Source organism: Ziziphus jujuba, chromosome 7 (genome assembly GCF_031755915.1).
Source record: "Ziziphus jujuba cultivar Dongzao chromosome 7, ASM3175591v1".
NCBI lineage: Eukaryota > Viridiplantae > Streptophyta > Magnoliopsida > Rosales > Rhamnaceae > Ziziphus > Ziziphus jujuba.
In genome coordinates, this window is record NC_083385.1 from 16,112,758 (window position 1) to 16,127,445 (window position 14,688).

At 28.2% G+C, this 14,688-nt stretch overlaps 2 protein-coding genes across 4 annotated transcripts; both read left to right on the forward strand.

Moving 5' to 3' along the window:
* The first annotated feature begins 3,528 nt into the window (after positions 1 to 3,528).
* LOC107425234 (protein DETOXIFICATION 27) lies at positions 3,529 to 7,622 on the forward strand. Of its 3 annotated transcripts, none has more exons than XM_048480037.2 (8): positions 3,531 to 3,905; positions 4,034 to 4,575; positions 4,742 to 4,828; positions 5,000 to 5,056; positions 6,552 to 6,790; positions 6,906 to 7,028; positions 7,195 to 7,281; positions 7,397 to 7,622. In XM_048480037.2, exons 1-7 carry the CDS (start codon positions 3,627 to 3,629, stop codon positions 7,266 to 7,268), a joined length of 1,401 nt encoding a protein of 466 aa, XP_048335994.2. In that variant the 5' UTR covers positions 3,531 to 3,626; the 3' UTR covers positions 7,269 to 7,281; positions 7,397 to 7,622. The 3 variants fall into 3 exon arrangements, with proteins under 3 accessions (XP_060674678.1, XP_048335994.2, XP_015890675.3); XM_016035189.4 differs by having other exon boundaries at positions 3,533 to 3,905; positions 6,910 to 7,028; XM_060818695.1 differs by lacking the exons at positions 7,195 to 7,281; positions 7,397 to 7,622 and having other exon boundaries at positions 3,529 to 3,905; positions 6,906 to 7,188.
* Positions 7,623 to 10,503: 2,881 nt separating this feature from the next.
* On the forward strand, positions 10,504 to 13,998 carry LOC107425207 (protein DETOXIFICATION 27). Its single transcript, XM_048478894.2, has 8 exons — positions 10,504 to 10,773; positions 10,903 to 11,444; positions 11,634 to 11,720; positions 11,835 to 11,891; positions 12,946 to 13,184; positions 13,295 to 13,413; positions 13,658 to 13,744; positions 13,882 to 13,998. Exons 1-8 carry the CDS (start codon positions 10,504 to 10,506, stop codon positions 13,996 to 13,998), a joined length of 1,518 nt encoding a protein of 505 aa, XP_048334851.2.
* The last annotated feature ends 690 nt before the right edge of the window (positions 13,999 to 14,688 follow it).

The following is a 14,688-nucleotide window of genomic DNA, read 5'->3' on the forward strand; positions in this document are numbered from 1 at the left end:
GGTAATAAACTTTTGTCGACCACCCCTAGCTCTTTTCTTCCCTTTTTTTTTTTTTTAAAAAATTTTTTCATTCAATTATTTATTTTGCCAAACGGACAACAGTACGAGTTTAATTGATTTGTATTTTTGATGGTAAATTAATATAGTTACTTGTATACCAATTCTTTTCTTTTTTTTAATTTAACTTATTTTAGTACTTAAAATTCAAGTGAAAGTCTCTTCCAAAAAAAATAAAAAATTGACGTGAAATGAATCATTAATTACTATCTCCTTAATTGGAATCTTTGTGGACCCAAGTAACATGCATGGAAAATTGCAAATTACTCGTTTAATTTGTGATAATCCAAAATGAATAATGGAATCGGTGGACATGAATATTCCAAATCACATCACTCCTGAAATGGGAATATGATGTTTAATTTGGAGGTATTGTTGATGATCAGTTGTTGCTTTTTGAGAATTATTGTGGGGTTACATATCTATTTTAATGATAGACGTACTTTTTGGTTTTTTGCTGAAAAATTTTTAGTAATTTTTCATGGCCACTGGAACAAGAATTATTCAATAATTTAATTTAAGTGATCTTTGAACTATAACACATCCATTAAAATGTTTATCGTTTTTGCAATACTGTATATAGTTTCTAAAACTTTTTTTAATTTAATGAACATCATTACCTCTTGAATAATTTATTTTCCTATTTCTCTACTTTGTTGTTATTATTTCTTCTTTTGTATCTATAACATTTATGTTTTTTTAAACACTTTTGAAATCCTCCGATACTAATTATGGATTTGGAATGCTGTTTTTTATTATTTATTATTTAATTATTATCTTGTGTTCTGGTTTTTTGAGAGTGCTATAATTTTGAGGAAATTTTGTAGAAAGGTGAAGAAATAAGGTAGATATATATTTTGGAGTGTGTTTTCTGTGCAAGAAAAATTTGGAGAAGTCCAATCCTAAAGGAAATGCTATTGGATTTTCTGTAAAATTTTCAGTGTGGTTCCCCTGGTGGGCACTAATATAGGGTTCTGGTAGAGAATCCTATCATTACATAATACTATAGCAATGTTTTTAACTAACAATTTGAAAAGTACACGAGGTGCAAAGTATATCAATATAAAATATTTTATAATAAAGAGAAAGTTGAAGAGAGCTTTATTATTGTTATTCACAAGTCAACTTACAATATGGTGGCGGATCTATTGACAAAAGCATTATTAGCAGGCATATTTGAGAAGCATATATCCTTCATGGGATTATTGAGCATTTGAGACTATTATGGAAGTTTATTATATAGTCTGCAATAATATTCATGTTGAATATTGTTTATTTCTTTGAATGTTATGTTATTGGGCAATACACTAATGTATGTGGATTATTATTTATTTATGAGATATTTATTGCAAATATTGTTGCTTTTTATGTTTATAGATTTGTTTTAAGTTTTTTAGTCTGTACATGTGTATGTTGATCCACAGGTAATATAGTGAATTCCTACTACCTAATTTGAGTATATTATTATATTGTGTCTGTATGTAGTGTGCTCGAAAGAAATGGTATTGTATTTTAAAGGATTATGCATGATAAGGTAAATCTCTATTATCTGCACTAAGCTTATGACATGCAAAGTACTCAGTTGAAAAATGTATTTTATTTTGGGAGATTAACTGAGAGAATTTTTACTACCTGATCTTGTATATTATTGTACCCTATCAACATCCTATATATTTAAATGAAATGGTGTTTTGTTTTGGAAAATTTTGTAGCAGTAAGTATGTTATTGTATATGATGATTATGTAGTACAAATAGAAAAATGTTAAGTATATTATGTAAACTAGTTATAATCAATAACACACTTATAGAGTTTATTTGTATTAGTAATAGGACTGGTTTATTTTCTAACTTCTATAGTATAATGCTTGGATAGACACTTTTTGTAATATTTTAATTGACTCATTGAACAGCAGGACCAATTCTCTTTACTAGCTCATTTGGCTTACTAATATTTTATTATAATTATATACATTATTAATTATTATTTTAATGTGTATTAAAAATAATGAACAGACCATGTGTTTTCGCCATGTGGCTTGTATATAATTTTAGTTTTTAAAAAAACTGAGGTATTATTGAAAGGGTAATTCAATGAGAATATATAGGGCATATTCTTTTTAATGTTTTAGAGATCACTAATGATCTATAAGGAAGAAGATTAAAGAGCAATGTGTTCATTTAGGTATTGTTATCACTTTATTTTCTATTTTTTAAGATCACAAATTATATCATAAATATCAATGGCTATTTTTGAAGGTAAGTGGTCAAACCAATATAATTTAATTATTTATTATAATGAAAATTGTGTGTATACTATCTATGGCATATCAAAATAATCTGTTTGATTATTATTAAAAATTTAACACTAAAGCCAACATAAGATGGAAGATGGTTTTGTAAAAATTAATATAAAGTGGTCAATTTGAACGCTATTGTTATATCGGTTTTCATTTGGTTTTTTTATTTGTAAATTAAATTATTTAAATGGTAAAGATTTCATATTTAAAAGCTTAAATTTTAAAATTAAAAGAATCAATAAATATATTAAATTTCATTTAATCCAATATATATATATATATATATAAGAGTAGAAAAGATTGAACTGAAAATAACCAGAAGATTGAACATATGCATTTTTTTAAAGGAGTGGGGTTTTGGTAAATTTATATGGTTACATGATGGAGACCATACATAATTGATCTACCTTTAGCTGCAAGCAGGCAAAAAAAAAAAAAAAAAAAAAAAAAAAAAGCATCTTTAGATTATATTACAGCGTCAGACATGTCTGGACCCTAGCGCGACCTTTACTAAACCGATAGGCTGTCCTGGTCACGATGATTCACGCGGATTATCTTTTTTGAGAGAGTATTCGGAAAAATGAACTTATGAAAATTAATAATTAAATTATTCAATAAAAATCTTATATATATATATATATATATATAGTGAGATCTTCCTCTGCTTTCTTTCTTTTATTTGTCCCCTATCTTGCAACAACAGGCAACAACTCGAGATCTCATTTACTATTTTAGCTAATTAATTAATTAATAAGCAGATCAACGAGACATTAAAAAATAAAATAAAAAACAATAATAATAAATAAAAATAGTAATGATCAAAAGAGTAATGAGGATAAGATCCATTGCTGACACGGCAATCATTAATTGGTTGCATTTAATAAAATTTTAATTTTTAAATTAAAATTTTAATATAAAAAAGTGAATTATTTTTTAACGTCTAATTGTATTGCCACGTATAATCATATTGGTGATGTTTACAAGCAGTAAGAAATATTATTTTTGTCTTAAAAAACATAAAATAGCATATCAAATCCAATAGTACGGCCAGGGAATTGAATATCAAAGTGCAAAAGTAACACTTTTTTTTTTTTTTGTTTGTTTTATCATAAAGCAAAAGACACCTTTAAAAAGCAACAAAAAAAAAAAAAGGTCGCAAAAGTGAACAAATAATTGTACAGCATCTCTAATTGAACCGTCCCTCTGTTTCATCCTCATTCTTATTTGCCACCATATAAAGATTTCATAGACAGAGGAAAGAAGCAGAGCAAATGGAGGGAGCTAATGTTCCATTGTTGGAACACTTAGCTTCACCTTCGATGGTCCAACAAGATGAAGATGAAGATGAACAAGACCAAGTTCTTGCACGGAGAGTTTGGATAGAATCAAAGAAGCTTTGGGACATTGTAGGTCCTGCAATCTTTAGCCGCATCGCCTCCTACTCCATGTTCGCCATCACGCAAGCCTTCGCCGGCCATCTTGGTGACCACGAATTCGCTGCAGTCTCCATTGCCAACACTGTCATCGCTGGCTTCAGTTATGGTTTCTTGGTAATTTTTTTATAATTATATGTTAGATGTACAACTATTATCATTTATTTAATTTTAAATTTATTTTTTATTTATTTTTTATTATTATTATTTTTTTTCTCTTATGGTAATTTTGGTCATGGTGTCAGCTGGGTATGGCAAGCGCTTTGGAAACACTATGTGGGCAAGCTTTTGGAGCCAGGAAATACTACATGTTGGGTGTATATATGCAACGATCATGGATTATTCTGTTGATTTGCTGTGTTCTAATTTTGCCTATGTATCTCTTTGCCACTCCAACTCTAAAACTTTTGGGACAGGATTCAGATGTGGCAGAGCTAGCGGGGGTAGTCTCAATTTGGTTAATACCGGTTCATTTTAGCTTTGCAATTCAGTTTCCATTCCAAACTTTCTTGCAGAGCCAGCTTAAGAATAGTGTGATTGCTTGGGTATCTCTGGCAGCTTTGGTGATCCATGTGATTTTGAGCTGGTTGGTTGTGTATAAGCTTCAGGTTGGGGTTGTTGGTACTGCTATTACTTTGGACATCTCTTGGTGGATATTGACGATTGGGCAATTGGGTTACACGGTCTTTGGTGGGTGTCCATTAACTTGGTCTGGTTTCTCCATTGAAGCATTTTCAGGCCTCTGGGAGTTTATCAAACTCTCTGCTGCTTCCGGGATTATGCTCTGGTATATTAATATTCCTATATATCTCAGGAAAATAATCAATGATTTTTTTTTTTAATCTTTTAAATAATATTACATTTTCTTCAAATAACTATGAAAGTTTTGATCTTTTAAATTTAATTTAGAATCTTAGAATTGTAATTTCCATGTTGATTATAACAATCTACAGCTTGGAAATCTGGTACTATGCAATACTTGTAGCTATGACTGGAAATCTGACCAATGCAGAGATTGCTGTGGATGCTTTATCCATATGGTATGAGCAACATTAACCATTTACCATTTATTTATTTTGGTAAGAAATGAGCGATATTTTACTAGCTAGATATTTCTGTTCCAGCTCTCTCTCTCTCTCTCTCTCTCTCTCTCTCTCTCTGTGGCTCTTTATTTTATTTTAGTTTGGTGAATACATTCTCTTCTTCCACAGCGTAACCATAAGTGATTGGGCAATAAATATTCCTCTTGCGTTTTTTGCTGCTACCGGGTAAACAATCCTTCTACCTTATTTTTCTTTTTTCTTTTTTTGTTTACTTTAAAAAAAAAAATCAATGAATTTATTAATTGATCAGTTGCCCATGCATCACGAGCTGAATTGAATGTAATGTTTTCATTTTTTTCTTTAAATCGACCAAATTGAATTAGTGGGACACGAAAAGTGGCCAGCAATCTTCGTAAGTTCACTATTGGACCAAACTTAACACATTTTCACTTTATGATTTGAAAATAAATAGTGCAATTAGTCAAATAAGAAAAATATAAATAACCTCTTCCACATATATCCGAGCGAGCCAAACCTACGTCGGGCCTGTCCCCCATGAATTTTTCAGAAATTTTTCTTTAAAGAAAAAAATGTAGTATGTTTACTAGCGAGCCCTTTTTAATTAATTTTATTTTGACTTTTTTTTCTCTCTTTTTTTATTTGTTTGTTATATATATATATATATATATATATATTTTTTTTTATTTTTTTTTGTGGGCATTTGAAACGGCTCATGCAGCTTCTACTAGTGAAACTCTTATAATTTATTTTTAAAAAAAATAATAATAAAATAATGCTTCTAGAGAAACTTTTTTTAGTCAAATCTAGTGAAAAAAATATAAATATTTTTTAACATTTAAAAGTTGCAAAACTGATTATTACGCTATGTTCAATGAAACACTCCAGGCTTGCTTTTAGACATTAAAAATATAAAGCCTTTATCATTTTTATATATTATATTTTTATTTTATAGATTTATTCATTAACTTAACTGAATTTTTAAAATTTTTTATTTCTAATTTGGCTTAAAAGTATAGCTTATAAAATTATAATTAATTAGTCTTAAACTTTGTCGAAGTAGTAAATTGATTGCAGCATTGGATTATAAATGTATATTATATATATTAATTTTTTATTTTTTTTGTACAAGCTAAAAATGGATGAATTGTTAGGGTATCTCCAATATAAAATTTGGATTGTTATCTAGATGGTATAAAATGAACATTAGTATTGATATCTAAACAGCATGAATGTCTACTGTGTCGATAGTAATTTCAAAATTTGTTGTCCAATGCTACTGTCCAAAAAGACTATTCATCAATTGCATCTTTTATTAATTTTCTATTTGTTAAAAATTTTATTTTTTAAGCAAAATTTTGTTTTTGAGAACACAATGTCTGATTGAGCTTTTTTGAAGTAGAGATTTTCCTTTTCAAGTCATTCATTTCATACATTTGCATTGAAGAATAATTTTTTAAAGCAATATTTATATTATTTATGTGACATATTTTTTTATAATTCATATTTTCATGGAGATGCTATTAGGGCTCCGTTAATAATTACAAGTTTTGTCACCCGTACTTATTTTTAATAAGATAGAGCATATCAAATGTAGGGAAAAAACATAGAGACCCAAAAATGAATTTGTCCAAACTAAAGATTTAAAGAATAGTAAAGTGCATTTAACCATATTTTTATTGATGTTTTCGAATATATGCAGAGTGAGGGTGGCAAATGAGCTTGGAGCAGGGAATGGGAAAGGAGCCAAATTTGCCACCAAAGTATCACTGGTGACATCCATTATATTTGGTGTTTTCATTTGGCTATTGATTATGATATTCCACAATCAAATTACTTTTATGTTTACTTCGAGTGAACCTGTACTACAAGAAGTAAACAAACTTTACATCCTCTTAGCCTTCACAATTTTGCTCAATAGTGTTCAACCTATTCTCTCTGGTAATTTTAAATTTTTTTCCCCTTTAATGCTTTTAAAATGATTTCATATCAATTAGTATTTTATATTTCATTGCATGAAATCTAAAACCTTGATTTGTTTTAATCTAATCTTGAGACAGGAGTAGCTGTAGGATGTGGCTGGCAATCACATGTTGCATATATAAACTTAGGTTGTTATTATTTGATCGGAGTTCCTCTTGGATTTTTCATGGGATGGATTTTCCATCAAGGAGTTATGGTAAATATGTTTTGTATTTGTATTCATCACGCAGCGCACACTCTCTTATTAAAGAAGAATTTTGGAAAGAACAAAAGAAAAGCAAAAAAAAAATTATGTATATTACATATTTGATTATATATAATGCGAATTAATATGTGATATAAAAATAATTAAACATAATTAGGGAATTTGGGCCGGCATGATTTGTGGGACTGCGATTCAAACCTTGATTTTGGTCGTCATTACTATTCAATGTGACTGGGAAGATGAGGTAGGGATTTTTTTTTAATTTTTAAAAATTAAGAAATTATTTATATATTTTATTTTTTTTTAGTTGTTTTGTTTTTATTTTATACACAGAATATTTATATTTGTGTTTTTTACAGGCAGAGAAAGCAAGAATGCACCTATTGAAGTGGGACAACACAAAGCAAAAACATTAATATACAGTAAATCGCCCTTATATTATGACATTTTGGTGTATTTTCTTCATGACCATTATTATTATATTAGTTCTTAAATTGTTGCAAACGTTGGATTTAAAGATGTGTTTAAAGTTTAAAAATCCAATAAAATACCAAAATATAAAGACAAAATAAATTTTGTCCAAACTATTATAAATTTCAAAAATATAATTAAATCTCAACTTTTTGATATAAAAGTAAATAAAAAAGTTTCTAATGATTTCTTATCAAAATAGTCGTAATGTAAGAATTTGTGCGTTAATATATATCCATCTTAACCATATATATATATTATATGGAGCTGATCATTGAATTAGTCCGTGAGTCGGGCGGGCTGCCCAATTTTGAAATGATCAACCCACTTTTGCCATATTTGACACTTTTTTTTTTTTCTTTTCTTTTTAACCTTTAAAAGGTCAGAATTACTTCTACGTTTTATGGAAAACATACTGATACATTGAGATTAGAATGTATTTATAAAACTTTCAAAAGGTTTATAAAAAAGCTGAAATGTGAGCTTTATATTCTCATATGTAAGAAAGTTCTTGAGGAGAAGAGACAGAAGTAAAAGAAGCATTCACAAAGTTAAGATCTCTTGTTTAAAGAAATGACCAGAATATAAACTGCTTTTCAGTCAGATTAATAAATAAGAATTCTTTTTGGATCATGAACCAAACTTAGAATCACAACAAAATAGGTTATTGGCCACAAAACGATTTCGTCGCTACTGTGCATTTGCAATAAATACAATTTGTCACTTAGAAATAAGTTTGTGGCTACAGCACCCTCTCTTATGAGAACTTGTGACAAACTGCAAAATTTCATCGTAACAAATATATTCTTCACCATGTTCGCTGCCACTATTTATTAGAAATGTATTATTTCGTCACAATTGACTTTTGTCCCATTTTTGTTTTTTCATCCATGATGAAATTTTTGGCCCCCAATAGCTTTTGGAGTTGAATTACTACTTTTCTCAAGTCTGGCCTCTTTTTTGAATTGTTACATGTATTTTTTTTTCATTTTAGATTGAATTGTTGAATTTTTAATCTAAAATCTCAAAAAATTTTGATTATGATACAAAGTTGAATTATCATTTTTTTTAAAATTTAAGCTAATAAAGATGAATTATCATTTCTTTTATATTTTTCTCTAATATGAAAAGAAAAAAGTCATCAATGGACATCCCGTATCACAAAAAAAGAATTATTAATAGCATTGAAGAATTTCCTCACAAAAGATACAAAGAGAGATCTTTGTGACAAATTAAAGAATCCGACTATTAATGTTAGTTGTGACAAATTATTTTCGTTCGCAAATAATAGTTATTTCTGTTTTTTTTCCATTTGAATGAAAATTTTGCTGCAAATAAAGTGAATTTAAAATTATTATTATTATTATTAAAATTATAGCTTTTTGAAACTAAAGGACATTATACTAATACCCAAAGTTAACCATATTATTAAAAACTCAACAACAATAAAATGTAACTAAATATTTATTCTACGTTTAATATTCAAGTATCTACTAAAAAAAATGTCTCTACAAAGTTAAGATAAAAAATTTTCAACTAAAGCAACCAAAAAAAAAAAAAAAAAACCATAAAATGTTGCTATGGATCAAGAGAAGATCCTGAGGTTTAACACTTGGGTATGAGAATGCAAAAGGCGCCCTAACGCATGGGGAATTTGTTGTTTTATCTAATGTTGTAAATATGCCAATCTTTTAGCTTTACTGATTCTTGCAAGACATCCATGAAAGATTGAACACCTGAAGGGAGGTGATGATGCTTCCAACTTAATAAGATTTTTCTATTAGTGAAGATCTCTCTCTTTCTCTCTCTCTCTCTTTATATATATATATATATACACAATCATTCTATGTGGATATCTGTATAATTTCACACAAAAATAAATATTAAATAAAGGTGAATATTTTCTAAAAAACTATTATTTTTATGCATTTCTTTACTATAAAATCATGTAGACATTGCACTACAGAATATATATATATATATATATATATATATATTGTGATTTTTTTCCATTTTAGAATAGATATATATATATATATATATATATATATATATTGTGATTTTTTTTTTTTTTTTGCATGTTTTTAAGTTTTAATATAATATAAATACTGCTGTATTTACAGTTATAATAAAATATAATTTTTTGTGGGTTTTTAGTATAGCAATAATACACCTTAATTTCCTTAAATCTGATTGATTAATGGAAAGGATGTGATTAGCAGAAATATGATTTTGCATTTGTTTTATTAAATTATAAATCAGTTGCTTTTTTATTTTTTTTCTTTTTATTCTTTTTTTTTTTTTGAATAGTATAAATTAGTATACTTTTATGCTTTTCAAAAAAAAAAAAAAGGTAGCTTGGAAAACTGGTACCATCAAGTACTGACAAACGCATATAAAGGTAATTAGAAGAACAATTTATCTTTTATCAAAACATTAACATATATCATTTATGGAGTCCCTACCTATTGATGTTGTAATTGATGCCTTTATCATCTCTCCAACAGATCATTTTATTCCAAGACAACCAAACTGTATGGGTTACCCCGGTACTGATTCACGCGGCTTATCTATTTTGAGAGTCTAATTGGAAATAAATAAACGTATGAGAATTAATAATTAATTAATCAATAAAACCTTTTTGATATGTTATAGCGAGATTTTCCTCTGGCTCTGCTCACGTTCTTTTTATTTATTTTTTCTTTACCTTTCAACAAATCCGAAAAGTTAAAAAACAACCCTACTAATTTTAACTAATTAATTAACAACACATAAATGAAGAACAAAAATTAAGGTGCACATTTTACAATTATATAACAGCATACACCAAATCGCGTTATATCAATGATTTATAATTAATATCATGTCCTATTAAATCAAAGTACAAAAGTAATTAGCAACAAGTAAAATCTTATTGCTCTAATTTTTTTTTTTTTTTTCTCTCTCTAGTTACTACCCTCCCTCTCTTTCACCCTCTTCTCTATTTCCCAAGCAAATGGAGGAAGCAAATGCTCCATTGTTGGAACAAATATCTCCAACTTCGATGGTCCAATATGAAGATGAACAAGACCAAGTTCTTACACAGAGATTTTGCAGAGAATCAAAGAAGCTTTGGGACATCGTAGCCCCTGCAATCTTTAGCCGCCTCGCCTCCTTCTCCATGTTCGTCATCACGCAAGCCTTTGCTGGCCATCTGGGCGACCATGAATTCGCGGCGGTCTCCATTGCCAACAATGTCATTATTAACCTCAACTTTGGTCTCTTTGTATGCATATGTACCTTATAATATAAACTCCTCTGTTTTTTTTTTTTGGTTGTACTTTAGACTCCCCTGTTTTTAAACTCTGTTTTATTTATTTATTTATTTTTTTTGGGTGGTATTTTTGGTAATCAGCTGGGCATGGCAAGCGCATTAGAAACGCTATGCGGGCAAGCTTTTCGTGCCAAGAAATTCTACATGTTGGGTGTATACATGCAACGTTCGTGGATTGTTCTGTTGATTTGCTGTATTATAATTTTGCCTATCTATCTCTTTGCCACTCCAATTCTAAAGCTTTTGGGACAGGATTCAGAAGTGGCAGAGCTATCAGGGCTAGTATCAATGTGGTTAATACCGGTTCATTTCAGCTTTGCCATTCAGTTTCCGTTGCAGATTTTCTTGCAGAGCCAGCTTAAGAATATTGTGATTGCTTGGGTGTCTCTGGTAGCATTAGTAGTCCATGTGATATTAAGCTGGTTGTTTGTGTACAAGCTTCAGGTTGGAGTAGTTGGTACTGCTATTACTTTGGACATCTCTTGGTGGATATTGGCGATTGGGCAATTGAGTTACGCAGTCTTTGGTGGGTGTCCATTAACTTGGTCTGGTTTCTGCACTGAAGCATTTTCAGGTCTCTGGGAGTTCATCAAACTCTCTGCTGCTTCTGGGGTTATGCTCTGGTATACATTAATCCCTATATATATATATATATATATGTATGTATGTATTACATCAGCAAATAATCAATGATTTTTTTGGTTTTATATTTTGGATCCATATTATTATGTTTTATTCTAATAATTATGTAACATCAGAATCCTATTACTTTGGAATCACACAATTAATGTCAATTATTAAATAATCTACAGCTTGGAAGTCTGGTACTATGCAATACTGGTATTGATGACTGGAAATCTGGCCAATGCAGAGGTTGCTGTGGATGCTTTGTCCATATGGTATGAGCAACATCATTTACCTAGCTTGCTATTTTTGATCCATTATTTGCTCTGCTCTTTTTTTTTTTTTTTTTTTTAATATGGTGAATATATTTGTCTTCTGATCTTTTGCAGCATGACCATAAATGGATGGGCAATGAATATTCCTCTTGCATTCTTTAATGCAACCGGGTAAATTACCTTTATTCTCTTTTTTTATTATTTAAAATATATATATATATATATATATATATATTTACACATTGGTGATTTGTTAATTAAACTGTGCTTCACAAGCTGAATTGAATGTGCATATATATATATATATATATTTGCTCTAAGAGCTGATTTGAATCAGTCACCTTAGTTTGATGTATTTTTAATTATATATAAACCATTAATTGGCTTCACTTGATGTTTTGAAAATGAATGGAAACCTCTTGCACATATATTGTTGGATCAACATCATATTGTTGGTTCATTCAAAAAAAAAAAAAAAAGAAAGAAAGAAAAAGAAAAGAAATCATGTTGTTAATCTAATTATTTGTTTCTTTATAAATCATATAATACTTTTTTGAAAGGATAGACAACTAATCACATGATAAAGAAATGCTAATTAAATCATTTAGTAATATATATTAATCATACATAGGCTCAATATTGCACATTTACATTTTGAATATTGGAAAGTTTGGTTTTTGGAATATATATATATATATATATATATATAAAATTGGGGCTTACTTCAAGATCTGATGATTTTACCATAAATTTTTCTTTTTTCTTTTTTTTTTTTACCAATTTTAAAATTGCTTCAAACGCTGGTATTTAAAAATATATTTATAATTTATCAAACTTCTAAAAAATTTATTTTCTTCAAATATAGTTTTATTATGTCATTAAATTCATATTAGATCGTTAACTAATATTTAAATTTTAGTATTAAAGCAATTCAATAGTTAAGTAAGAAAAATTTAATATTATAACCATCAGATCAATTTAATGTAAAATTGATTCTTTATCTGCATATGTGTATATATATATATATAATGGAAAGTTAAGGAAATCAAGTGTCTTTCATGCACTCTTTTTCTGCTTCAAGGAATTTGCTTTAATTGATCTTTTGATTATTTGCATTACACATTTAGTAATTAATCTATGCATATCTCTACCATATATATCTAATTAAAGAAAAAGAAAAGTTCATTTGTTATATGATGGTTAATTTTGATGATAAATAATACAGAATAAGAGTGGCAAATGAGCTTGGAGCAGGGAATGGAAAAGGAGCCAAATTTGCGACCACAGTATCAGTGGTCACATCCATTGCAATTGGTCTCTTATTTTGCTTATTGATTATGATATTCCACAAGGAAATTGCTTTTATATTTTCTTCAAGTAAACCTGTACTGCAACAAGTAAACAAACTCTACATCCTCTTAGCCTTCACTCTTCTCCTCAATAGTGTTCAACCTATTCTATCTGGTAATTATAGATTTCCATTTTTTTTTTATTGTATATTTCATATTAGTATATATTCCATTGCATGAAATCTAGCTAAAACCTTAATTAAGATTTAACCTAATTTTGAACAGGAGTGGCTGTGGGATGTGGTTGGCAATCATATGTTGCATATATAAACTTAGGTTGTTATTATATAATCGGAGTTCCAGTTGGATTTTTTATGGGATGGTTCTTCAACAAAGGAGTTATGGTAAGTACAAAAGTTTAATAATAAATAAGTAAAAAAAGGGGAAAAAAATCTTAAAAACACATAAATACAATTTAGTCAGGAAATTTTTTTTTTTTTTTTTTTCCCTTCTGAAGAGAGGAATATGGGATTTGGTGTCGTTGGCATGACCATATATGCATATTTGAGATTATATTTTTTGGACGAAATATTTGAATATCATATTATGAGAACTGATGTGTGATATAAAAAAATTAAACACAATCAGGGAATTTGGGCTGGCATGATTGTTGGAACAGCGATTCAAACCTTGATTTTAGTCGTCATTGCCATTAAATGTGACTGGGTAAAAGAGGTAGGAATTTTTCTATGTTTAAAATTAATAAATTATTTATACATTTTTCTGTTTGTTATTTTGGCTTTGTTTTACACATGAACGATTTATACTAATATATATATATGTATATATATATATATATATATATTTTACAGGCCGAGAAAGCAAGTATGCAGTTGTTGAAGTGGGAAAACGCAAAAACAAAAACCTTAGATGAAGCTGATGAATCAATCCACGTTAATCATATGTATCCAAGCTGCTTAATCATGTGAAGCTGATAAATCCATCCGTGGGCCGGGCTGCCCAATTTTGAAATGATCGACCCACTTTTGCTAAATTAGGCAAATCTCCGACTTTCTTTTAAAAATATTATTAACTCCCTCATGTTTTAATAAACTATCATTTTCTTTCTCTATTGTTTTATTCGGACTAATCATAGTTTAAAATATTCAAAAAAAATTTAAAATTTTTATTTTTCAATGATAGAAATAAAATTTAGATTTTAAATAAAAATAGATAGAATTTTCATAATATTTATTGAAATTGATAAAATTTCATCAAAATATTTATGGAAATTTTTTTAAAAATATTCTCCTCAAAAATTGGTTAAAAAAATTTATAATTTCCATGTAAATTTATGAAATTTTCATAAAATTTCCACTGTAATTTCGAAAATATCCATAGAATTTTTTAATTGTTTTTAAAAAAATTCATAAATATTATTGATATTTAATAAAAAAAATTTATCAAATTAACTTCATTGATAATTTTTTACCCTTTAATTACCTTTTAAACATTTAGTGATATAAGCAAAATAGAATGATTGAATAGAATAACATTAATAAGTTTTACTTATTAAATATCCATAAAGCAAAAATATAAAGATTGTAGATTATATTTTTGAACTTGAAAAATCTTATTGCTGGGAATATTTGTTTTACAAATGTGGATAAATAGATGAT